The sequence below is a fragment of the Musa acuminata genome, chromosome BXJ2-4 (genome assembly GCF_036884655.1).
Source record: "Musa acuminata AAA Group cultivar baxijiao chromosome BXJ2-4, Cavendish_Baxijiao_AAA, whole genome shotgun sequence".
In the NCBI taxonomy this organism is placed as follows: Eukaryota; Viridiplantae; Streptophyta; class Magnoliopsida; order Zingiberales; family Musaceae; genus Musa; species Musa acuminata.
The window spans coordinates 30233111-30258675 of NC_088341.1; the positions used below are offsets into that span (position 1 = coordinate 30233111).

Genomic DNA, 25565 nt, shown 5'->3' on the forward strand with positions numbered 1-25565 from the left:
TTGGGAGGTTGTTCGTTGCCTGTCTCCAGACTCGTGACTGCATCTGTCTGTGCACACCTTGTTCTTCGCTGTTTTCAAATCTCTACTGCCTTGTGCAGTGGTTCTTCAATCCAATTATCAAACCACTGCCACATAGTAATCGCTCTGCATCTGAATTGGTTAGTCGTCAATGTTGACTTCTGGCTAGCTTTCAGAAGCTTTAATGCCTCGGGGATGGGTACGTAGCACCGAAGAGTCGATCATTATGGTGTACAATAATAATGAGTCAGGACGTGGAAGTAGGGTTTGCTTGCGTGTCTAGAGTTCTTTGGGCAAGTGCATGTGGGAGAAGGCGTGTGTGTCTGGGCTTCCTTCCTGGTTTGGAGATTCCTCTTTGCTCCCTGAGGTTACCAGCAGACTCTGCGCTGAGTCTGTTGTTAATATTGTCCATCTAATATCAATCACGTTTTTAAGTTAGATTGTGTTAATACGATTGGGTTTTGATTTAAATCAAGCTCACTAATGGTTTGGGGAGAAGACAATAACAGTTAAGTGAAGGAAGCCTCTCCAATCCTTCGTTCGTTGCATGCGGTACTCTCCTAATCACACAATTGCCACATGCTTCACTGTTAAGAGTTATACACGGCTCCGATCCGTAACCCTAACTCCATCCCTGTGCTTGGTTTCTCCTCAGTCCATAAGATGTATGCATTCACAACCGCGAAAGCATTCTTGTTCACCGTCGTCGTTGCATTGGCCACAAGCATTCACTTCACCGAGGAGGATATCGCGTCGGAGGAGAGGTTTTGGGACGTGTACGAGCGGTGGCAGAGCCTCTGTGGCATGTCACGTAGCGTCGACGAGAAGAACATCCGCTTCGACGTGTCCAAGGCAAATACTAACTACGTGTTTGAGTCCAATAAGAAGCTTCTCGTCGAGGCTGGGAATGACCAGGTTGAGGTGCGACAACCGGCTATGTAAATGGAAGCTTCTCGTTGAGATGCCTCTCGGCGGTGTATCGTACATGAAGCTCCAGGCAAAGTGTAGGTGCATTCTTGTACATGAAGCTCCCTTTGAGGCTAGCACTTTCTCTGAGCATACTGCAGCTGATGAGGGTAATAATGATGACATGACGCGCCACGACGTCAGTCACGCCTGAACGATACTCTGCCCTAAAGAGGGCAATAATGTCGACGCGATGTACGCTGACGTCACCCGCTCTCAGACAACGACTTCATCGTTGACCGACCCAACATGCTTGGCCAAGGCAGAGGAGAACGACGACCGAGGCTTGCCCATGCCTTGCGGCAGTTCGGTTCTCCACACAACGCCAACGGCAATGTCAGACGCCATCAGAGGTACGATCCTGCTCCTGCGAGCAGGCACATCAAGTAACACTAAACTTACTTATAAATACCCCCAAGTTCTAAACGAAGGGGAGGAGGACTTCTTCATCCAAAACCCCCTCCGCATCCACTGACTTGATCGTCGGAGGGGTCGGACCGAGCTTCCGACCCGACCTGTGTGCAGGTATGAGAACGGGGTCGCCTCTTCCCGGCGCTGCGGCAAAGCTTTTCTCCCGACGCGACACCTCGATCGGACCACCGCAATCAGCCGCCAGGAGATCTCGAGGGACGTCGCGCAAGATCCCCGTCATTCGGACCCCCGAACCAAGCCGCGTCGGCCCCGAGGTCACGGCATAAAGTTGTTTACACTAACAGCAGCGATGGCTCCTCGTCGCTGCATACGGCCTCTTAAGCTCCTCTTGTTCCGAACTTGTTGAGGCTCAGCTTGTAAGTCTTGGCCTTCTTGTTGGACTCGAATACGTAGTTGGCATTCGCCTCGAACACGTTGAAGCGGATGCACTTATCGACGTCGAGGATGCACGACATAAAGCCACCACTGGTACAGGTCCCAAACCTCCCGAAGGTTGGGAAAGATCTGTATATCAATGCATAAATGGTTCTATAAAGCACTATTTGTGTGAGAAATCCTACAGTGTGCTATGATGGATCTGAGTTTCCATCGTAGATCTCCGATGTTCGTAGTCAGAACCCCACGAGAATAGGTTCATTCTGAATGCTCTATATGAGGGGTGACTAGATGTAAGTTGCTGACTCCGGGTTCTTCCCTATTTGATTTCTTTCTTAATATCTTTGAGATGCTGATCCATCTCGAAGAGACGCTCTCGAATCTCTAAGGAGAGTCTTATTAAATGAACTTTCAACTCCCTTGATAATTCTCATCCTAGTTCGAACAGATAAGCACGATGTGCAATCCCTCAAGGAGCTTCACTCTATGGTGGTCGTGATTCAACTTATGGAAGGAGGATTTCAACACAAATAGGAGCAATCTCATTTGGCTAAAATGTAATACTATTTCTGATAGAGATGCATAATTTATTATCATTCCTTTTAGTAATGATAAAATTTGGGCCTCTCTGAATTCACTCGAGTTAGGAAAATACATAACACTCTACTCTTAATTCCACACATATCATACATGCATATACTCATGACTAGAATAGGATGCCACCTTGCTATTGTTTTATGTTATTAACAATAATATAATGGGAAAGTTGATAAATTTGAAATATGTTCGATTGCTAAGCAAAACTATATGGCCTCTCCTATACATAATAGTGTCTGACAATTATACCTATGTTATAAACACATAAATCACAAGAATCATACTTGCATATTCTGTTAAAATTTATATATACAAAAATCATCATAGGTTATCATCTATATTTGTGCTTTGGCATGGGCTCCAGTTTGTTCACCTCTTTACCTATTCATATGAATAGGATATTAGTATCTTTACTTACAAAATAGGGTCTATAATAAGTAACAACTCAGCTATAAGTTTTTATAGTTTTATTTAAGTGAGAATACATCGTATCCTATACGCAACATTTTAAAATCAAATGTATAAAATATTTCATGATAAAATTACTTCTTATGACACCCTTAACAACATATAACGTACCATGATAGATGCATAATAAAAAGATAAAACCTTGATTCAAAGTAAATGCTAACACATTTGTCCACAGGTAGGTCATAGTACATGTAATAGGAAAATATAGTTCATCCATGAACTCTCATATCACATATCATGATATATACATGTACTTTCACATCGTATTATCACGAACTTAGTTGGTTTTGCCTAAGTCGTGCAGCACTCTTACGTATCCGTCCGCAAATGTCAGTTTCCCCGAAACCTCCTATGGCCCCTTAGGACTTATAAAGAATAAAACAGGTTAGAGAAAGCACATCACTCGAGATCCACAAATAATCATTTCAGTAAACACTTCATAGCCAATGCAAATTACAAATAAACTTTATAAGCTCTGAACGGTCACACAACAAAAGGTCTAAGATGGTCCACTACAGACCGAATATCTCTCACAAGTGTCCACATGACACAATATTTATTTACAAGCCTATAATAGCTACCAAACCCAACTAAAAATGGATTGTTAAGCCTTCGACCATCCCTCTACATGTTGTCCAAAGCATGGACAAATCAAAAGACACGGACATACGTAAGCATTATATTAAACACTTTGTTTACAATTTTGTCCATGACAGTATATCATAATATATATATTCATCATTCATCATTAGCACTCCCACACTACACGTCGTAACATATATATGTATTCCTATACTATACATCATAACATATATGCATACTTCCATATTGTATTGTTGAATCTCGGATTTTGATGATGAAGTCAATCGTCATTTGTTATCTAATCTATGTGTTGAGATAAGTGTGCAGGAATAACTACGATGAAAGTAAGACATGCAGCAGGAGTTGCGCCGGAGTCAAGACAATGATCACGTTGGGAGTTCGAGAGTTCGACGGAAGTTCGGACAGTCGTCGGAGGTTCTACGGGAACAAATCCGAGAAGTCCATAAGCTTGCCAAAGAAGCTCGTCGGAACTCGCCAAGTGGATCGTCGTAAGTCCAGGAGTTTGCCGGAAGTCCGAAGGAGCATCACCGAGGGTTCATCGGATGATCGACGGAAGTTCGCCGGAAACTCGCCGAAAGAAGCGATTGACGTACCGGAGCAAGCTGCAGAAATTGTCTTAGGATTTATCGTAGTTAGCACAATGATTAAGTTGGAAATGAGAGGTGATCCCATTAGCTTAATCTTGGGGCAATTGGGCCCCTGAAAAACCCAAATTGGGCCGAATGGATCAACCCATTCGGACCCTAATTGCTGTGGGAGGTGCAACCGCCCAAGCCACGAGGTAGCACTGCCTGGGCTAAGTCTCCCAGCGAGACTGGGCGGTGCAACCGCCCCAGCCAGGAGGTGGCACCACCTGGGCTCAGTCTTCGAGCGAGACTGGGCGGTGCAACCTCTTCTGACAAGAGGTGGCACCGCTTGAGCTCAGTCTTCGAGCTCTGCCAAGCGGTGCAACCGCCTCAGTCAGGAGGTGCAACCGCCTGAGCTCGGTCTTCGAGCTCTGGCAGAGAGGTGCAACCGCCCCTGACAGAGGTGGCACCGCCCAGAGGCTCAGTCTTCGAGCTCTGCCAGGAGGTGCAACCACCCCAGTCAGGAGGTGCAACCGCCTGATCCCGGAATTCCGGGAATTGACAGTTTTGAGCTCCAAATTTGAACTGAGTTGGGGCCTATAAATACCCCACCCATTCAGCACTGAAAGAACACAACTTACACTCGAAATCTTGATCTTTTTCTGTGATTCTTAGAGCTCAAAATTGTTGTAAAGGCCAAAAGCTCTCCTCCCTCTGTTCTTTCAAGTTCTGAGTTGTAAAGAGAGGAGAGAAAATTTCTGTAAGGGTTGTCTCCTAAGCCCGTCAAAAGGAGTGAAACTGTTAAAGGGTGGTTGGCCTTCGCCTATTAAAGGAAGGCCTCTAGTTGACGTCGGTGACCTCGTCGGTGGAGGAAGCCAAAAGTGGAGTAGGTCAAGATTGACCGAACCACTCTAAATCTCGGTTTGCATTTACTTTGAGCATTTTATCTTTACTGCAAACCTCCTCAATAGCTTACTGCCTTCTGCGCTTTTACGAATGTATTTCTAAGTTCAGAGCTTTCCGAATCTGCGTTTAGACGTAAATCGGCTTTATCGTATGAACATCATATTACAGCTTGCACTTACATTCTGATTTCCATCATAACTGCAAACTGCCTTCTGCGCATTTACAAAACATATTTCAAAGTTCAGTATTTTCAGAATCAGCATTTAGACGTAAACTGGTTTTATCGTATGAACGTCGTATTTCAGTTTGCGCTTACATTCTGATTTCCATCATAACTGCAAATTGCCTTCATAGATTTACTTTAACGTCATCTCGCTTAATCTTAAGTTAAAGTAGTCTTAGAATCGGCTTTTACACCGAAATCACTTTTATCAACGGACGAAGTTTCAATCATCGAAAGATTTCCGCTGCACTAATTCACCCCCCCTCTTAGTGCTCTTGATCCTAACATGTATATCGTAATATCTATGTGTAATATATTTTCATTCTAATTCATATATTTTTAGGCATCTATCATATGTATATTAACATCATGCTTATACCTAACCTATGACGATCATGTTATTCAAAACAAAAAATATATTATGAATTCATATACTACATATATTCATTATTTTATAATAAATTAAGCTTATATTTACATGATTTGATTCAAAATTAAGATGTTAGAAAAGGATCATGATCCTCGGCCATTAGAAGTGCTAGGGAGCTAGAGACATATTAAATTTGGAACAAACGATTATATATGCCTAAATGAAGATGTTTGCATCTTAAGGCAATAATAACTCTTAATATAAACTATAATTTATAAAAATTTTGATAGAATCTACTCCAAAATAGATTATACTCAACCTACAAATTCTTTTGAATTTCAACTCTAAATTAGCGCACCTCAATTGATAATCCATGACAGTGGTTACCAATCAAACAACTACACCATTTTATAGAGTAATCTTGCTTCACTACTATTTATAGCTAAACCATATTATATCACCATAAAATTTTATAACAAATTAGAAAATATATAAAACTAAATGTATCCAAAATTTTAACTCAAAACAAAATCATTTGGGGGCTAAATCTGCATTCTAATTCAACTATCGTAACCTATCTTATTCTATCAAATTTATGTTGTGGATGTTAATTTCAAAAACCTTATATCTGTTAGGATCTTAATGACACTGCCAGCAAGGGGTGAATTAGTACTATAGCAATTTTAATTGGCTTCAAAATTTGATCGATAAAATAACATGTTTTGACAATACAATTAACCAAATGTTGAATGTGAGCAAAAATTTCAAGTAAGGTGAATGAAAATAAGTAAGATAAAAAATCACAAGTAAGAGAATGAATGCAAATCAATTTATAGTGGTTTGATCTTTCTTACCTACGTTCACTCCTGATTCCTCTTTCTTTAAGGCCATTAGGTTTTACCACCGATCTTACTTCGAATGATTGAATATCAATAGCCCTGTACAACCTTTCTCCTTTTCCATGTTAAATCTTGGATTCTGATGATAAAATCAATTAATGAGTTTATTAAACTAATATGCTTTTGAGATAGTGACATACAAAATTTTTTTTATCACGGACTTAGACCACTAAAGGGCCAATTATCGAGTAGGAAAGTCAGACGTTATACTAAGAAATTTTCTTGTTGAAAATTGAACATCAAGTTGAATGATTGGTCGACATGCCAGAGATCGGACTTCGTGCTATAGGTTCAGGCATCGTGTCGTAAGGATAAGATATTATGCCATTCATGAGAAAGTCGACATGTTAGTGGAATATACAATATGTTGAAGGAAAGAATGATGTACTAGAGGTTTAAATGAAGTGCTGGAAGATCGGATGACATGCTGTGTATAATATGTCAAAAGCTTCATAAATATGTCGAATATATGGTTGATTTGTCAAAATCTTGATTAAGATCATTTTGGGTCAATTTGAGTTAGTATCGGGCCGAAACAATGTCAACTTATCAAGAAAGCCATTAGGCTTGAATCCGGGTCAAATTGGGCCCGTTAGAAGGCCAAATTGATGTCCTAAAATAGGCTTAGGCGATGGTACCATCAGGCTCAAGCAGTAATACTGCTTAAGTCAGTCGACAAACACTGTTGTGCTTATCAACCTAAGGGAATGGTGGTACCATCTAGAATTGAAATTTTATAATGGTAGTATCGTCGAAGTCCAGTAGTATGACATCAAAAGTTGTGGCGATAATATCGCTCGTATCCCAAAATTTTTGAGATTTTGAATTATTGACTCTGTTCTGAAAGCTTTTAGGGCCTATAAATACCCTACTTATGCTTAGTTGATGGAGCATCTATTCCTAAATTTGTGAAGTATTATAACTTTTTCTTTAAGTATTGTTTAAGTCTCTTCGTTCCTCTTGAGTTTAGTTGTGATACTAAGTTGTAGGAGGTGAGAGATCTCTTATAAAAGGGTGAGTGTGAAGGTTCTCTTTTAAGCTTGCAAATAGAAAAAAAGTTATAATAATAGTTGATCTTTGTCGATTAGAAAGAATATCAGTAGTAAAAGCTAATGGTCTCGAGGGAAGAAAAATCAGGAGTCGACGTAGGTCGGAAAGATCAAACCACTATAAATCGGTTTGCATTCCTTCTCTTGCTTGTGACTTTTGTTTATGATTGCTTACTTATTATCATTCATTTTACTCGCAACCCTTACTCACACTCAATATTTGGTTAATTATATTTCTGATACAAATTTTGTGATCGAGTTTTAAAGTCGATTAAGATTTGCTATAGCGCTAATTCACTCTCTCCTCTTAGTGTCATTAAGATCCTAAGAATTGGTATGAGAGTGAGGTTATCTTATTTGGATTAACACCTAAGAGAGAATAAATAATAGTTTCAAGTAATCAAGAGGGATACTCTATCACTCATCCTACTATATTTAATGGAAAACTATACTTATTGGAAAACTAGAATAAGAGTTTTCTTACTTTCTATGGATTTTGATTTATAAGATATTATTGAGATTGGTTTTCAAAAAATATTCTAATAGAATAATTTCGAAAAGAGAATATTTGTTAAAGGCTATTAATACTTTATTTTATATTTTAGATAAAAATAAATTCAATTGAGTTTTTACTTGTGACACTATATATGATATATGACACACACGAAGGCACAAGTAGAGTAAAATAATCAAAAATTAATCTTCTTATTCATAATTATGAGTTATTTAAAATAAAATCAAGTGAATTTATTAGTGACATATACATCTATTTTACGGATATTATCAATAGATTAAAAGCTCTTAGTAAAAATTATACTAATTTTGAATTGGTGAGTGAGATCTCTTCTAAAAAGTTGGGATCCAAAGGTAATAACAATATGAGAAGCTAAAGACTTAAACTATCTTTTTCTTGAAGAACTTATAGGATCTTTAATTATCTATGAAATAACATACAAAACATATTTCACCTTTGGGGTGAAGTATAGATATATTCAATATTCACTCAAAATTATTTATGGAGGACTAATACCATCATTATGGAATGATATTGCTACCTTTAGATATATAATCCTAAACTATAAAAATATCTAAAACAATATTATCTTATCCCATTACATAATTATTGAAAATAAGTTCTCCTTTGAAATTATCTAAATCTCCTAATTATGTGTCGTATGGATATTATTATTTTTAATATTATTTTAGATTATTTTTTAATTTAATTTTATAAGTTATTAATCTAGACCATTTTGATGACCATAAGACCAATATAATAATATAAAATATAATTTATATTATATTTTATATAATAATTCCATGGAGACACCTCTATTGAGCCCCACCTATGACTGTTGCACTATTGAAAATACTCTTAGACCAACGACCTCACCAGTCGTCGCATCATGCTATTGTATCATGCCACCCCACCCACGTAGGGCTATTCTCATAATGCATGGGTTCCTCACTGGTATAATACCTCCACGACCATGTGCCATTGACCTAGCATCGTTGATCATCGTTTCACTATGTGATTGTTCACATGTGCGGACTGATGACCCCATACGATCGTCGTGGCATGTGATTGTGCTCACATGTCTGGTGACCCCACATGGTCATTGCGGTTGTTCTTGTATGTCATGCAACCACTAGGAATCATGTTCTTCGATTTAGGGACTAAGAAAGATTGAGAATAAATTTATAATTTCAATGATTGGTGTTTCGAGGTCTCATCTTTTTATAGGTGAGAGCAAATAGTCTAAGATAATAATTAGGAGAATCTCTCCCATAAAGCTATCTCGTAAGGAATCCTACTATAATTGAACTTCTTTTTTATTAGTTAATAATTATAATCAGAATTCAAGTATATATATATTACATCTTAGCTAATTAGATAGGATCATATAATCCAACATTCATTTGTTCTTATATTTGGAATGATCATTGGCAAATACACTCTTGTATAGGAGTCACTTATTATTGAATAGATAGTGATTAGACCATACAAAAATATATTATTACTTTTAAAGTTTTCAATGAATGGCAAACAATCGATAATATTTATATAATAATAAAAATAATTTTAGAGGAATATTATTTGTTTTTTAAATTTTTTTTCTATTGATGTTAATAATGCATCAATAAATACTACTTATATTATGAAATTACAAGAAATTTGTCAACCTACTTTTGGTAGTTTTTTTTTTTATGTTAGATGTGCTTGGCATGTTTTAAATTTACAAGATGGACTTAGATCTCTTGAAACTTTTTCTCTCCTATTAAGTAAGCTATTTCATTCTTATGGGATATCCATAAGTAATGAAAGAATAAGACAGATTTTACAAATCAAATGGTAAAAAGCTCAAAAAGTTTTCTAGGGATATTCCTATATGATGAAATTCTACATATAAATTGCTTAAAGTTTGTTTTGAATATAAAGAATTATTATGCACTTTATTACAAATAATATTAGGTATATTCGTTTATATCCACATTATTGGAATGTATGTGAAAGAATTTTAAATTTTTTTAACAATGTAGTATATACTTTATTTGATGTTTATTATCATATTGTACTTTTTTTTAATGTTTGTATGGTGCATTAGAAGAATCTGAATGTGATAATATACAAATGACAATAATGACTATAAAATTAAAATGGATAAATTATTTTTTAATTTCATTGATTTATTTAGTTGCATGCGTTTTTTAATCCTCGTATTAGATTAAATGGCTTAGGTGATTATTAATCCATTTATTATCAAAGTTTAGGAGTAGATACTAATATTGGTGATAAAATTAAAGATGTTAAAAGATTGGTCAAGGGGATTAGTAGATTCAAAAGTTTTTTTTACCCCTATTGCTAACTTAGGTTAGTAGATTCAAAAGTTTCAAACATACCATGTACATCAACGTAGTTAGCAATAGGGGATTCAAAAAATGGATTAACATCTTTAATTTTATCACCAATGTACATCAACGTAGTTAGCAATAGGGGATTCAAAATTTAGGAGTACATGGTATGTTTGAAACTTTTGAATCTACTAATCTAAGTTAGCAATAGGGGTAAAATCTTTTTTCTAAAAAACACTATTATTATAAAGTCAAAATAGACGAAGTCGATCCTCAAGCTCAAACATCGAGCTTTTATATGTATCTAACAGTTTTTTGATTTTGGTGATAATATTACTAAGTATAGAGTTTCCTATTATGAAATGATGAGTGCGATATATAATAATATTTTCAATATTAACGAGGATTGTGAGGATAAATACTAGTGATTCTAATAATGATGATAGTTATTGCGTAAGCTTTTAACATGAGAAGACATATCCTAGATGAAATCACATCAAGCATGACTTTTGAATCAGTGAAAGCTCAAGCCTATCTATCTCGATAATTAGGTAAGAGAAACAAAACAAAGATAAGATATTATATGTGAAGAAAACGACATTGCTTTGAACCTATCAACCAAAGGGATGTCGATACAAAACATCTAACATTGACAACACTAGTGACTAAATTTTATATTAAGTTTTTTTTGTTTGTTATATCTTTACACATTTACATTCATTATGTCATTATGGATGTACATTGATTTTTTTTTAATTTAAAAATAAAAATATAATTTTACATTATAAATTATTTTTTTAAAAATAAAAAAATTATCAGTTCAAATCAAAATCGGAATAAGAGCCTCCAATTTCGGTTCTGATTATAATTCCTGCTAAACTAGAACTAAAAGTTTCGGAACCAAAACTAGCATTTCCGAAACTGAAATCGGTGATTCTAAATCGTGGTCAGGACAATCCATAATAATATTGTTTTCAATAGGGTTAGGATTTCTTCGAACTCTTCAGCAAATATCTTATGTGATAAATTTCATGAATTCACGTCCATCTAGAGGAGGCCTAAAGTAAATTGCAACTACAATGAGCTAATTGTGGCCTTTCAAGGAATTAAAGTTGTAGTAAAGGAAGGCATTAATTTATCATGATTGAATCAGATAATGAATTGACTGATAAAAAAAATGAAGATAGAGGAGACACCTCCATGGAGCCTCACCAACATTTATCGAACTATTTCCTGATGCCTTGATTGTTTTTATGGATTTTAAATAACCTATATATAAAGATGATAATAAATATGCACGCTGATTGATCATGTATTTAAGACAATATGGGATGGATTGCTAGTGGCGATAAAAACTGGCCTTCCTGACTTGTGTTCACTGTTGAGGTCTGACGAGCTAAGCTTGGGTTGCACCATAATTTTTTTGAAGTAATATAATTTCTTTTGGGAAAAAATAATTAATTAACGAAGCCTCATATCTAGCATAAATTATTTTTCTCGCAATTGGTGCATTGAGAAGTTCAATCACGACTCAGTCATAAGATTGGCTGAGGTGACAACCATTAGATGGGTTTGCAAGGAACATTAGAGAAGATTATAGCAAACCAATGAACGAAATGTTCTGGTTTGTTCTTTTTCATCAAAGTATAGAATAATAATGCTTACAAATAAGTTTGACACCACGGAATTCACTGGAGGAGTGGAGTCAGACCTGTAATTGATAATTTTATTTTATATTTCAGTTTATAAGAAGAATAATGAAAATCCTGATCAAATAGTTGGTATTTTTTTATTTCCCTTTCATGAATAAATAAGTAAAATTTATGTTTATACATTAACATCTAGTTTATTAGAAAATAATGATGCAAAAAAAATTATTTTTAAATTTTGATTTGATTTTAATAAATCATTCTTCTACATGCAAATAAAATGACAGTAGTAAGCCTAAATCTTTGATAAATTTTCTTAGAGTGTTTCAACTTTTAAAAAATTTTGTAGAGCACTATGATCACGTAAAAAGACTATTTTGCATTTATCTTTGTCGGATCTATCGTCAACCTCGAATCCTTGCACCGCCCCTATCTCTATAGAGCCCGCAAGTCATGCTCCCTCCTTCCTCATTTGTGATTGACGAGAAGAGGAACCTACGAGCTATGGTGAAAGTGAGCTACCCTCCACAATCAAGATAATGAGATTGGGCGAGCTATCCCCACTTCTTGCTCACCTATGATTGATGGCACGAGGGAGTCTACGGGCAATGATGTATAGCCCTCACCTCGAGTCGACAATAAGGGTGCACGAGCCACCCTTCCTCGGTTGACTATGGGTAATAACGAGGATGCATGGGTTAGCCCTTCTCCTTTTTCTCTGGTTAACAATAAGGGGATTTATGGGTGATGGTATGCAATCCTCATCCCTCCCCCCAACACAACTAATAATGAGGGTGTATGGTCTGTTCTCTCTTCTTCCTCGCTCACAATCGATGGCGAGGATAATCCCCAAACCCTGACGACAAGAGGATCATGCGAACGATGGAGACGACTATAAGGGTTTGATGAGGGTGAGGCCTCTGTCACTAGTCGTCTTCACCTACAATTATGTTACGGGCAACAGACGATTGTTCGAGACGAAGGCGTGGACAAAGATTGAGTGAAGGACGATGGCTGACAAAAATAAAATGATCATTTAAAAAAATATTATATAAAAAATTATCAAAATTGGAGCACTATTTAAAAAAATCTCAAACTTACCAACTTTGAAATATTTTTAAGGAATTCATCCAAAAATTTATCATTTGTTTAAAGAATATTTCTACTACTACGCGTCGTCATACTCGTCTCCTTCAACCATAGCGGTGTTGAAGGGTCTTATATGTGGGTCCCGCGGGTTATCCCTCCCTATGATCGGGATGAAAGAATTAAGTACGAAAAACAGTATAGAAAAAAAAAATCAAAATTAGATGTCTGAATAGAATATTAGCAACTAATTTCTCAAAAAAACAGAAAGGAAACCGTAAAAGTCCCAAAAATAAAAAAGTAAAGAAATAAATAAAGAATTTAAAATATTGCCATCCAACTAATCCAGCCACCTTCATTTCTTAATAATCCTCCTCGTGTCTTCCTACCTTCTTCTTCCCATCGCTGACGTAAAGTCAAACACGGCTGTTGCCTGTCGCTCACGCCACCACCATCCCCACCTAACTCGGCCCTATCTCCTCTTCTTCATCTTCCTCCATTTCCCATTTGCTCTTCCACTTCCCCCAAAATTTCCCGATCCTTCCCTCAAGTCTCAACCATGGCTTCCGCTCCCTCTCTCAAAATTCCCAACCCCTCCTCTCCCGCCGCCTCCGCCACGAGTAGAGACCGTCGCCATCTTCTCGTCACCATCCCTTCCACGGTGGCCTCACCGACCTCCCCTCGTCGTAGATCCGCCTCCCTCGCAGTCGCCTTCGCCGCCGCATCTGCTAGCGCCGCCTCCATCAACGGCGGCGGCGTCCCCAAGATCAACGGCCACCCCCGGATCAACGGCTTCGAACCCGCCGCCGGCCTCCGCGTAGCCTTCCAGGGCGCCCCCGGCGCCTACTCCGAGTTCGCCGCCAAGACCGCCCTTCTGGGCTGCGACACCCTCCCCTGCCGCGCCTTCGCGGACGCCATCTCTGCCGTCGAGCGCGGCCTCGCCGACCGTGCCATCCTCCCCGTTGAGAGCACCATGGAAGGCGCCGCCCTCCGCAACTACGATCTCCTCCTCCGGCACGACCTCCGCGTCGTCCAGGAGATCAGCCTCTTCGTTAACTACTGCCTCCTCGCCATGCCTGGCGTCAGCCCCGCCGAGGTCCGCCGTGTCATCAGTCACCCCGTGGCCCTTGCCCACTGCGGCCGCGCCCTCGCCCAGCTCGGCCTCCACCGCTGCGAGCCCGTCGAGGACACTGCCGGCGCCGTTGAGATGCTCCGCTCCAACCGCCTCCTGGACACCGCCGCCATCGCCTCCCCCCGCGCTGCCCTCCTGTACGGCCTCGATGTCCTCGCCCATGGCGTCCAGGATGAATCCTGGAACGTCACCCGCTTCCTCCTCCTCGCCGCCCCCACATCCCTCGCCGCCGCCGGCGCGGCCGTCCACCCCAAGCAGACCCCATTAAAAACCTCTATGGTCGTCGCGCACCGGGGCGGCTCCATGGTGGTCCTCCTCAAGGTGCTCTCCGCCTTCTCCAGACGGAATATCAACCTGACAAAGCTGGAGGTGATCAACTCCTCCTCCAAGGAGGACAAGGCACCGGTGTTTATTCTGGACGTGAAGTCGAAGGGGACGCTCCGGGCGTTCCCTCACGTTCTATACGTGGACTTCGAGGGCTCGACGGAGGACCCAAAGGCCATGGAGGCCATTGACGAGATCTCGCAGACCGCCGAACTCGTGAGGATCTTGGGATGCTACGCCGCCGATCCTAATGTCTACGACCTTCACTAGCGGAGCGTTCGGTGCGCATCCTCACCTGCAGCAGCACAGGAAAGCGTCTTCTCTCCTCTCCCCTCCCGTCCTCTTCTCAGTATGGTTGTACATAATACGCCTGTTCCCGTTGTGTAATTCGATTACCTTCCTTCCAGTGCTATTTCAGTTAACACCTGCTCGTTCATCTTCCTGAGCTTGATGGAGGACTGATCAATAAGCAGGTACTCTGCCGAATCAAGTTTGCTTCTTGCTAAGTTGTATCGTTTGTTCCCACCACGAAAGTAGCATCTTCCTTGTAAGGTATGTCTTTCTGATTGTAGTTCACATCTTTGATGCAGTGTACTTAAAGAATCATGTATCAGCTGAAAATTCGTAAGACAAATAAGGAATAATAGATGTAGTATCTTGCTTTCTTATTAAGAGTTTTGGAATATGACTACTCCTCAGTATGTGTTGTTCTCCTTCCTCCTACATTTTTGTGCTTTATGTAATCCATGTTATGTTACTGACAGTAGCAGAAGGTGGTTGAGCTTTAACCATTCGTGAACCCTCAAATTGAGAGGAGTGGTTGAGCTCAACTACTTCTGTTGATTTGTTGGTTAATCAAGAAGAGAATAACACGCCTTTATAGACGGCTCCGATCCATAACACGAACAATTACATCTTGCGGAGCGAGGAGAAACCAAACACAAATGGAGTTAGGATTAGGGATCAGAATATAGCTCTTGGGAGTGAAGCATGTGACGTGCTGTTATGAGATTACGACATTAAGCAGACGGCGGATCAAAGGGGCTCTTTTTTTGGCAAATGGGAAATTTTGAGGCTAGTGGAATAGCAAATGGGAATTGGGGGAGGGGAGGAGAAAGAGGAGACAGGCGGAAGAGCTAGTTGGGGGATGGTGGTGGCTTGAGCGACACGGAACAGTCATAGTCGGCTTTATGAGGATAATTATAAAGAAATGAAGGTAGTTGCATTAGTTGGATGGTAATATTTTTAATTACTTAACTAATTAATTAATTTTTAATTTTGGGACTTAGGGAGTGAAGAAATTTATATTTTTTTCGTTTTTGAAAAATTATTTACTAAAATTTTCTTTGTGATGTCTAATTTTAAAAATTATTTTTTTTATTGATCTTTCTTATCTTAAAAATTAGTTGACAAAAGCACAATCTTGTGGTGTGGGGGCATGATAGCAAATAATATTTCTCCAACTATATGAGAAAATTTCTTTGTTGAGAGAAATCCTCTATTCTGTTGAGGAAATCCTTCCTCTTAATCTGTATAAATAAAATAGGGATATATTAATGTATTTAAACTTTTTTAATAAAGTTTCTTCAATAAATATTGAAGAATAGAAGATAAAAAGAATTATTAAAGAAGTTTTATTGAAGAAGCTTTAAATGTATTAATATGTCCAGATTAGGAGGGAGAATTTTCCTTAACAGAATAGAGGATTTCCCTCAACAAAAAGATTTTCTCATATAGTTGGGGATACTAATTTTGGATTGATGCTGTTGTTGCTACGGCTGCAGCAAAGGAGAAAGCTATAGCAATGGAGAAAACTATAACAATGTTGTAACAAAAGAGGAAGCTACAGCAGAGGAGGAAGCTACAACGATTTGGTAGAGAAATCTATAGCGATTTGCTCTTAGCATGAGTTGAGGATCAACAGTTGACAGTGAGGCAGCGGGCTACGACTGATGCATATCACAACCTAATGAAGACGATGCTACAACGACGGATAACTCGAGTCTAGGGTCGGTGCAGGCAGCGTCGGTGAAGAAAAAGGCCGCATGGAGGAGAAGAGGAAAGGAGCGAACAGGGGTTGGAGAGGGATCCATTACCGAGGGTGAGTAGCCGGCTACACCAAAACAGGCCCTCATTGTTGTGGTCGCACCTGATGGCGACGCCAAGTGTGGTCACGACAGCGGCTGGGGTAGCAGCGTACGACAGCGACTGGGGTAGCAGCGAAAGCATCACGCATCGTACAACGAACGATCGTACAGCGGACGGAGAGAGTCCAGCAAAAAAGAATAATAGAAGATAAGAAGAATTATTGAAGAAACAAAAGAATAATAGAAGATAAGAAATAATAGAAGATAAGAAGAATTATTGAAAAAACTTTAATTGAAAAAGCTTAAATGCATTAAGCTGCCCTCTACTATTTATATAGATTAGGAGGGAAGATTTTCCTAACATAATAGGATTTCCTTCGATCAGAGTAAAGGAATTTCTTAAAAAATCTTATCAGCTATCAAAGAAAATCTTATCTGCTAGATAACTTAAAATACTGGTTAGTTCAAGATACACCTAGGACACCATGCTATCTGATAAAAGTTCAAACATGCTATCTCCATATGCCCGGCATGGTCGAGAAGTGGGTAAACCTAACAATGAGGGTAGAAGGAAAATTTTGGATCTATTTAGGCCCATTTAAGCCCAACATCCTGGCCCGTAAGAAAATGGAGTTAAATGGGTTGTTGATTTCTCGGGCAGGATCATGCAACCCATATTGCCACTGACGCATGGATGGAGAATGGAGGAGTTGTAGTTTAAGCAGCTGTAACATCTCTGAACAACTCTTCCGTTCACCATTTCCCCCCTCAGTCCTTTCACCACGGAACTGTTGGTAGATAGATTGCAAGAACTAAAAGATCGATCTAGGTGCTGTTTGTGTTATCTCAAACATACATTATTGCATGAATGCATGTAACGTCAAAAACGCATAGTACAGTGTTATCCCAAGTACATTAGTTAATCAATCACCGTCAGCCCTTGTCATACATAGCTTTTGGAACCCAAGTAAGATGCCATTGAACAACTGTAATGGGGATGTTTCGATACCATCAAATTCCATTATGATTGAGAGAACAGGTCGTTCTTAATGTATTTGTCTCCACTTACGGCAAAATATAAACAAACGAGATTGATCCTTCGTGTTCCTTTCGTTGCAAACAAATGCCTGAAGCCGCATCCCGTGAGTCTTTCGGTGATGAACCACGATAACATGTCGCATGATGAAAAGTAGAAGAATGCACCATTGTTAACAAAACTAAGAAGATGGGATAAAATAATTGGTAGATGCAAGGTTTATCTGTGAGCTTAAAACCGGCTCGATGCTTAAGTTAAAGGCAATGAACTTGAAGTAGGGTGACAAGGTTTTGTCTGATCCCACACACAAATTGCACGGGAGAGCTAGACATGGATACACGAAGGTGCATATATGCACACCAAGTGGCACTGCATGACAATAGCGAGTAATAAGTCCCACTCCCACTCGGTATTATATACTCACGTGGAAAATTGTCGTGTAACCGCACCCATTGTCTTCTTCGTTTTGGCGTTTAGGTGTGTAAAGATATGGTCAAGTTTTGGATCATGTGGATTCAAGAAGACGATGAGGTAGCACTGCATGTTTAAACTGATGAACAGTGAAGTATATCTTTGTGGAAACAAGCGTGTAGGTTTTGCTGCGACTCTGACTGCCAATCCAGCTACTGGTTTAAATAGTGTCTTCTTCTTCTTCCTCCTACACACATTAACATTCCCCACGCTTTCAGTATTCTTATAGACCTAATTCACGGATCTCATCCTCCTTTTCCTTCTCCTCCTCCATCGCCATTGAAGTCACCAAACCCAATCCATTAAATTCCCAATCGACAGCACTTAGGTAGTCATGGGGGCAAAACGAGCGGCCTACGGGAAGCACCCGACCTACCACGGAGTTCGGTGCCGCTACGGTAAGTGGGTGACGGAGATCCGCGAGCCGCGGAAGGAGAGCCGAATCTGGCTCGGCGCATACCCGACGGGCGGCCGTGGCCTACGACGTCGCCGCCTATGTTGGGAAAAAGATACGACAAAGAAGAGGATAAAAAACACTATGGAAACAAATAACAAACACAAGATCAAGAATACTTTAGGAAAGATATTTAGGCTTGAAACGTGTATAAACACTTTCCTAAAAACGATATTTGCACCCTCTTCACAGTAAGATTACTATGAGTTTGATGCAAATAGTTTTAGTGGATATGATAAGCCTTTAGAAGATCTGTATTGAGCAAACAATAAAGAATCTTCAGAGAGGAATTATAGAATGTCTAACTCAATCACTTGGAGAGTAAAGAAGAAGAGCATGAAAGAGTTTTCTTTGTAATTTACCCTCAAATACCTATTTATATATATTTTCTCAAAAGATACAACCTTTGAAAATTAACTATTTTCTCAAAAGACACTACCTTTGAAAAATAACTACCAAAAAAATAAGAAAACACCTTTTCAAATAAATCTTTTGAAAAGATTTTTTTTCTTTTTAATTTGAACAATTTATAACAATCCCCCACTTGTTCAAATTTAAAATTTTCTCCAAGTGATTAAATAGTATTTATGAATAAAATAATATATCTTTCGATTTGAATATTACCTTAGTGTAAGCATCACAAAGTGAAGTTGAAATCCAAAATAGCATAAAAGCTTTGAATTTGTTTTTCCTCATGATAACACTAGTGATATCACACACATAAATACAACATTCTTGTATTCCTCATAAAATCTCGCTTAGCCCTAATATGGCCTTGGGCTCATCCAAGTTTATGAACTTTTATGAGAGAAACTTCAACTCTCAATCGAAGCGGCACCACTTCTAAGTTCATATAGGTGAAGTTCTTATAGTATCTTTGTCACTCTTTGAGATACTTGTCCTAACTTGACTGAACTTTATTAAGAGTATAATTAACTCAACCCTCATTCGGTGACAACCAGTACTTTAACATCTTTAGATGGGACTCATAAAATATTTCAAAGTGCTGAACCACTCCACATATCAATGACTTGTTCTTACCCTTTGAACTCTTCATTACTCATTTCATAATGTTGAGTAGGGTTGCTATCATTGGTGGATCTTTTATTCAAGGAGTTTTAGCCCCATCCATTTTGATGTTGATCTTACAACTTCTCTTGTAAGAGGTTTGGTGAATGGATCAGCCAAATTCTCACTTGTTTTCACAAATGTGAGTGAAATAATCCCACTCTTGATTAATTTCCTCACATAATCATGTTTAAGACTTATATGTCTTGACTTTCCATTATATATTTCACTATACGCACGAGCTAAAGTGGCTTGACTATCACAAAGTATAGAAATTGAATTCACACTTTTAGAAGTCAATGGAATTTCTAATAGAAAGTCCCTCAACCATTCAGCCTCTTTTCCTTCATCTGCTAGAGCAATAAATTCTGATTCCATAGTTGAGTGAGTTATACACATTTGTTTCTTGCTCTTCCAAGAAACAGCGCCACCTCCCAAGGTGAACACCCAACCAGTAGTGGATTTGTTATCTCTAAAACTCGATATCCAACTTGCGTCAGTATATCCTTCTAAAATAGCAGGAAATTTTGAGTATTGTAGGCCATAATCTTTGGTTCGTTTAAGGTACCCAAGAACTTTTTCAATAGCCTTCCAATGATCTACATTTGGATTGCTAGTAAATCTACTCAATTTACTAACTACAAATGCTATATCAGGTCTTGTGCATTGCGTTGCATACATAAGACTTCCTATAGCACTTGAATATTCTAATTGAGCCATTGTTCTTCCAACATTCTTGACTAATTTGATACTTGGGTCAAATGAGGTATTTGCTTCTTTGATTTTTAAGTGACTGAATTTCTCCAATACTTTCTCTATGTAATGAGTTTGACTCAAAACATATCCCCCACTATTTCTTTTTACCTTGATACCTAGTATATTATCAACTTGCCCAAGATCTTTCATGTTGAAGATAGAAACCTCTTTGTTTCTACAATACCTTTCATGTTGTTGCTCACTATTAGCATATCATCAACATAAAGGCAAACAATCACCATATAGTTATCACAAGTTTTGAGATAAACACATTTATCTGTAATATTATGAATAAATCCATTAGAAAGAATTATTGCATCAAATTTCTCATGCCATTGTTTTGAGCTTGCTTTAAACCATACAATGACTTAATAAGTTCATACACTTTATGTTCATTTCCCGGTAGAACAAAACCTTCGGGTTGTTCCATATATACCTCCTCATCGAGGTCTCTATTTAGAAATGTCATTTTGACATCCATTTGATGAACATAAAGATAAAAAATTGATGCTAAAGCAAAAATAATTCTAATAAATGTGATCCTAGCCATAGGAGCATGTGTCAAAATAATTTATTCCTTCCTTTTGTCGAAATCCTTTAGCAACTAACCTTGCTTTGAACGTTTGGAGAGTATCATTTGTATGATACTTCCTACAAAATATCCATCTACAACTAATAGGTTTTGAGGCAAAAGGTAAATCGATAAGTTCCCAAGTATAGTTTGACATAATAGAATCCATCTCATCATTAATAGCATCTTTCCAAAAAGCAGCATCACGAGAAGCCATAGCTTCTTTAAATGTTTTAGGATCATCTTCCACTTGTAAAACAAGAGGAATTGTTTTTAATACTCTCTCATTAGTTCCTTCTACAAGGTAAAAAGAAATACTTTGAGAATCAATCTCATCCAATCTTAATGTTTTTGCTTTTCGTATACGAGTACTTCTCCTTAATTCATAAGATTGCTCTCCAACCTCTTGTGAACTTGATTGATGTCCAATCAAAGGGATTTTAGATTGCTCACCAACCTTTTGAGATTTCTTCACTAGTGACTCTTCACTAGTTGGAGGATGAACATTATTACTAGAAGTCAATAAATGTTCAAAGAACTCGTTAGGTTGTCTTCCTTTCCATAACTCATATGGAGAGATCTTATTCTTTTTAGAGAGAATTCTATTTAAGATATGACATGCAGCCAATAAAACTTCTCCCCACAAATTATAAGATAATTTAGCATGCAACAACATAGCATTAATCATCTCTAGATAAGTTCTATTTTTTCTTTCTGCTAATCCATTTTGCTCAGGTGTTCTAGGTGCTGAACATTCATGAATTATGCCATGTTGTTCACAAAACAAGTTAAATTCATTAGGAAAGTATTCTCCTCCTCTATCACTTCTTAAAGTTTTAATTTTCTTCCCCAATTGATTTTCAACTTCTGCTTTATATGCCTTAAAAGCATTAAAAGCATCATTTTTAATATGTGAATCTAGACATATCATCTATAAAAGTAATAAAATATCTATTACCTCCTCTCGTTAATATGCTATTTAATTCACATATATCAGAATGTATTAAATCTAACAAATTAATATATCTTTCAATACTTTTGAAGGGTTTCTTCATCATCTTTGATTTAACACAAATTTCATATTTATTAAGATCATCAAAATGATAATTTATTAAGCCACACTTAACCATTCTTCTAATCATGCTAATATGTGCTAATCTATCATGCCATAATGAATAAGAATCAACAATATAAATAGAAGCAACATCTTTATTAACTTTAGAATCATTATCAACAATAGATAATTTGACCATTCCCTTAGCGGAATAGCCTTTTCCAACAAAAGTTCCATTACGGGATAGAATTAACTTCCCAGATTCAAATACAGATTTAATTCCAAGTTTGCCAAGGAGATTCCCACTCACTAAATTTCTACTCATATCCGGTACATGAAGAACATTAGTAAGAGTGACTTTCTTACCTGAAGTGAAAGTGAGTTCCACATTTCCCTTGCCAATCACCTTAGAACGAATTTCATTTCCCATTTGAATCTCTTGCCCTTTTGTGACTTCTTTGTAAGTCTTGAAGAGTCCCTTATCATAGCAAACATGGACGGTAGCACAAGTATCGTACCACCAACTAGAAACCTTGCTAAATATGGCATTCACTTCACTCACCGTAGCGATTATATTATCATCTCCCTCAACGGAGTTGACTTTTGGTTTCTGGCCTTTTTTAAATCTGCAATCCCTAGCAAAATGACCAGTTTTTTCACAAACAAAACAGCCTCCACTGTTTGGCTTCTTAAATTTTCTTTGATCCCTTTTGGGGCCAAAATGATTCTCCTTGTTTTGTTTGCTTTTGTTGGAATTCTTAGGCTGATTCATAACATTTGCTTTTATATTACAAAAAGAGTTCTCACTCTTGTCTCTCATCCTCGATTCCTCCTCGATTCGAAGATGTTTTTGAATTTGCTCCAACGTGATATCCTTGGAGTCATGCAAAATATTCTTCCTATACCCTTTCCAAGATGAAGGCAACTTGGCTATTACAGCCCCTACTTGAAAAGGTTCAGGAAGTTCAATTTTTTCAGCCTTCAATTGATTAACAATGACCTGCAACTCATGCACTTGTGCCAAGATTGACTTGCCATCCACAAACTTGTAATCAAAATATTTAGAAATTAAATTTTTTTTTGTACCTTCTTCCTCGGCATGATACTTGAATTCCAAACCATTCCAAATTGCTTTTGCAGATGGTTCCACCGTATAAAGATCATAAAGCCGGTTCGAAAGAGCATTGAGAATGTGTCCTCTACACATGACTTCATCTTCATTTCTTTTCTTTTGTTCAGCCTTGATTTCATCGGTGTCATCGTCGGTTGGATCAGGAATTGGTTGAAGATTTGGATCAAGCACATAGAAGATCTTCAAAGCAGTCAACATGAACTTCATCTTGTCTTGCCAACGGGTAAAATTCGTTCCATTAAAACGATCCAAACGAACAAAATCTTGATTCAATAATTTGATGGTATTTGTAGCCTCCATAGTGAATTTGTATAAACTCACAAACTATCGTTTTTAGATTGTTTGGAAAAAGATGCGACAAAGAAGAGGATAAAAAACACTATGGAAACAAATAACAAACACAAGATCAAGAATATTTTAGGAAAGATATTTAGGCTTGAAACGTGTATAAACACTTTCCTAAAAATGATATTTGTACCCTCTTCTCAATAAGATTGCTATGGGTTTCATGCAAATAGTTTTAGTGGATATGACAAGCCTTTAGAAGATCTGTATTGAACAAACAATAAAGAATCTTCAGAGAGTAATTAGAGAATATCTAAATCTTCAGAGAGGAATTAGAGAATATCTAACTCAATCACTTGGAGAGTAAAGAAGAAGAGCATGAAAGAATTCTCTTTGTAATTTACCCTTAAATACCTATTTATAGGTATTTTCTCAAAAGATACGATCTTTGAAAATTAACTATTTTCTCAAAAGACTTTGAAAAATAACTACAAAAAAAAAATAAAAAAACACCTTTTCAAATAAATCTTTTGAAAAGAAATTCTTTTTTTTCTTTTTAATTTGAACAATTTATAACAGCCTACGCGCTGCGCGGCGCTGAGACTTCCCGGGCGAGGTTGCGTCGCGCCCCGCCCCAACCACGGCGTCCCCGGCCGCCATCCACGCGGCAGCCAAGGATGCGGCTGCGTCGTTGCTGGGGAAGGCCAGGGTCGAGACCAGCGAGGCTGTAGCATTGCATGGGCTGGGGAACGATGCCAGCGAGTTCGTTGACGATGAGTCAATGTTCAATATGCCGCAGTTGCTGGTGAACATGGCAGAGGGAATGCTTTTGAGCCCACCAGCATGGAGCGCGCACCACTCGCCGGAGGTCTTAGAATGGGAGAGCCTGTGGAGCTATCAATAGTCCGCATAAGAAGCGTCCAGTTTAGCGTCTTCAGTTACCATAGGCGTGACAAATACCGAGTTTTGTGGAATCAGTGGAATGAATCCTGAGCATCACTTTCACTTTCCTTCAGTTTTCTCTCATGTCACTAATATTTGGTATTTGACAAAAAATATTAATAAATAATTGATCGTTTTCTCTCTCTCTCTCTCTCTCTCTCTCTCTCTCTCGTGCAGAAGAAATGAGGAGTACTCATTCCATGGATGAGTCTGGCACGAAGACAGTAGAAGCATGTATTTATAGTATTAAAAAAATACTTACAAGGTTGCAAGCGCAGTTAACCCAAATCCTCATATATTTATATCTAATCTAAATCCTTATCTTGTGATCCTAATTATTTAAATTAATTTTATTAAACTTTTTAAATTTAAAATAGTTGTAACTTAAATTTATTTTCAAAAAAATAAAAATTTTCTTTTGCTAAGGCTTTAGTAAAGATGTCGATAAACTGTTTTTCGGTTCTATAGTAGTTCTTTTGAATTTCTTCTTTATCAAATAATTTATGAATGAAATAATGTCAAACTTTGATGTGTTTAGTGTGCCTATGAAAGATAAGGATTTTAGTTATTACAATAGTAGACTTATTGTCATAGTATATTTTAGTTAGTTCATCTTTCTTTTCTCGAAGATCTACTAAAATTTTTTGAAGCCAAATTATTTGACATAACGTGCTTGTAGCCGCACGTCCTATAAGATCCAAATCAGACACTTAATATAAAATTCTCAAAGAAATCTGAATCATGATATATGAATATACATAGATTATCAAATCATGGACCGTTAAAAGAATTTTGTGGATCAACTAATATATTTTCAAGATGAAGATCAGATGATAGATAGATGATTTATTTATTTTGGGATTGATAAAAATTTTAAGAAGTCAAGAATATACATAAAAATAATCTTGGGGAATATGATCTTGATCCCCTGCTATTGTTCTCGGGTCTTAGTGCGAAATCCTTCAACATGTGAGTTTCTCTCTAGGATATAAAGATAGCCTATGCAACTATATATTTACAGGCTATACTACCTAAGAAACTCTTAGAATTCCTTCTGGTATAAAAATCCCTCAAAGACTCTAATTTTTATAAATTAATCCTTCATAAAATTTATAATTATATGTAGTCCTTAAGTAAAATATGAGATATTAAAATTGTGTTCTTTAGCAGAATTTTATGAATAATTTGAAATT

General features: G+C 37.7%; 2 protein-coding genes across 2 annotated transcripts; both read left to right on the forward strand.

Annotated features, from left to right (window-relative positions):
• Nucleotides 1-13461: 13461 nt before the first annotated feature.
• On the forward strand, nt 13462-15214 carry LOC103979489 (arogenate dehydratase 3-like). Its single transcript, XM_009395658.3, has one exon. The coding sequence runs from the start codon at nt 13620-13622 to the stop codon at nt 14784-14786; it is 1167 nt and encodes a 388-aa protein (XP_009393933.2). The 5' UTR covers nt 13462-13619; the 3' UTR covers nt 14787-15214.
• A 119-nt stretch (nt 15215-15333) lies between these two features.
• On the forward strand, nt 15334-24424 carry LOC135608737 (ethylene-responsive transcription factor ERF027-like). The gene is made up of 3 exons (XM_065101773.1): nt 15334-18755; nt 20052-20071; nt 24033-24424. Exons 1-3 carry the CDS (start codon nt 18445-18447, stop codon nt 24332-24334), a joined length of 633 nt encoding a protein of 210 aa, XP_064957845.1. The 5' UTR covers nt 15334-18444; the 3' UTR covers nt 24335-24424.
• Nucleotides 24425-25565: the final 1141 nt, after the last annotated feature.

Coding starts and splice junctions, on each gene's coding strand:
- LOC135608737 (XM_065101773.1), top strand. CDS start 18,445: ATGGGGGCAAAACGAGCGGCCTACGGGAAGCACCCGACCTACCACGGA. Junction 18,756..20,051: donor ATATTTGCACCCTCTTCACA/GTAAGATTACTA, acceptor TGCTCTTCCAAG/AAACAGCGCCACCTCCCAAG. Junction 20,072..24,032: donor AAACAGCGCCACCTCCCAAG/GTGAACACCCAA, acceptor CGCGGCGCTGAG/ACTTCCCGGGCGAGGTTGCG.
- LOC103979489 (XM_009395658.3), top strand. CDS start 13,620: ATGGCTTCCGCTCCCTCTCTCAAAATTCCCAACCCCTCCTCTCCCGCC.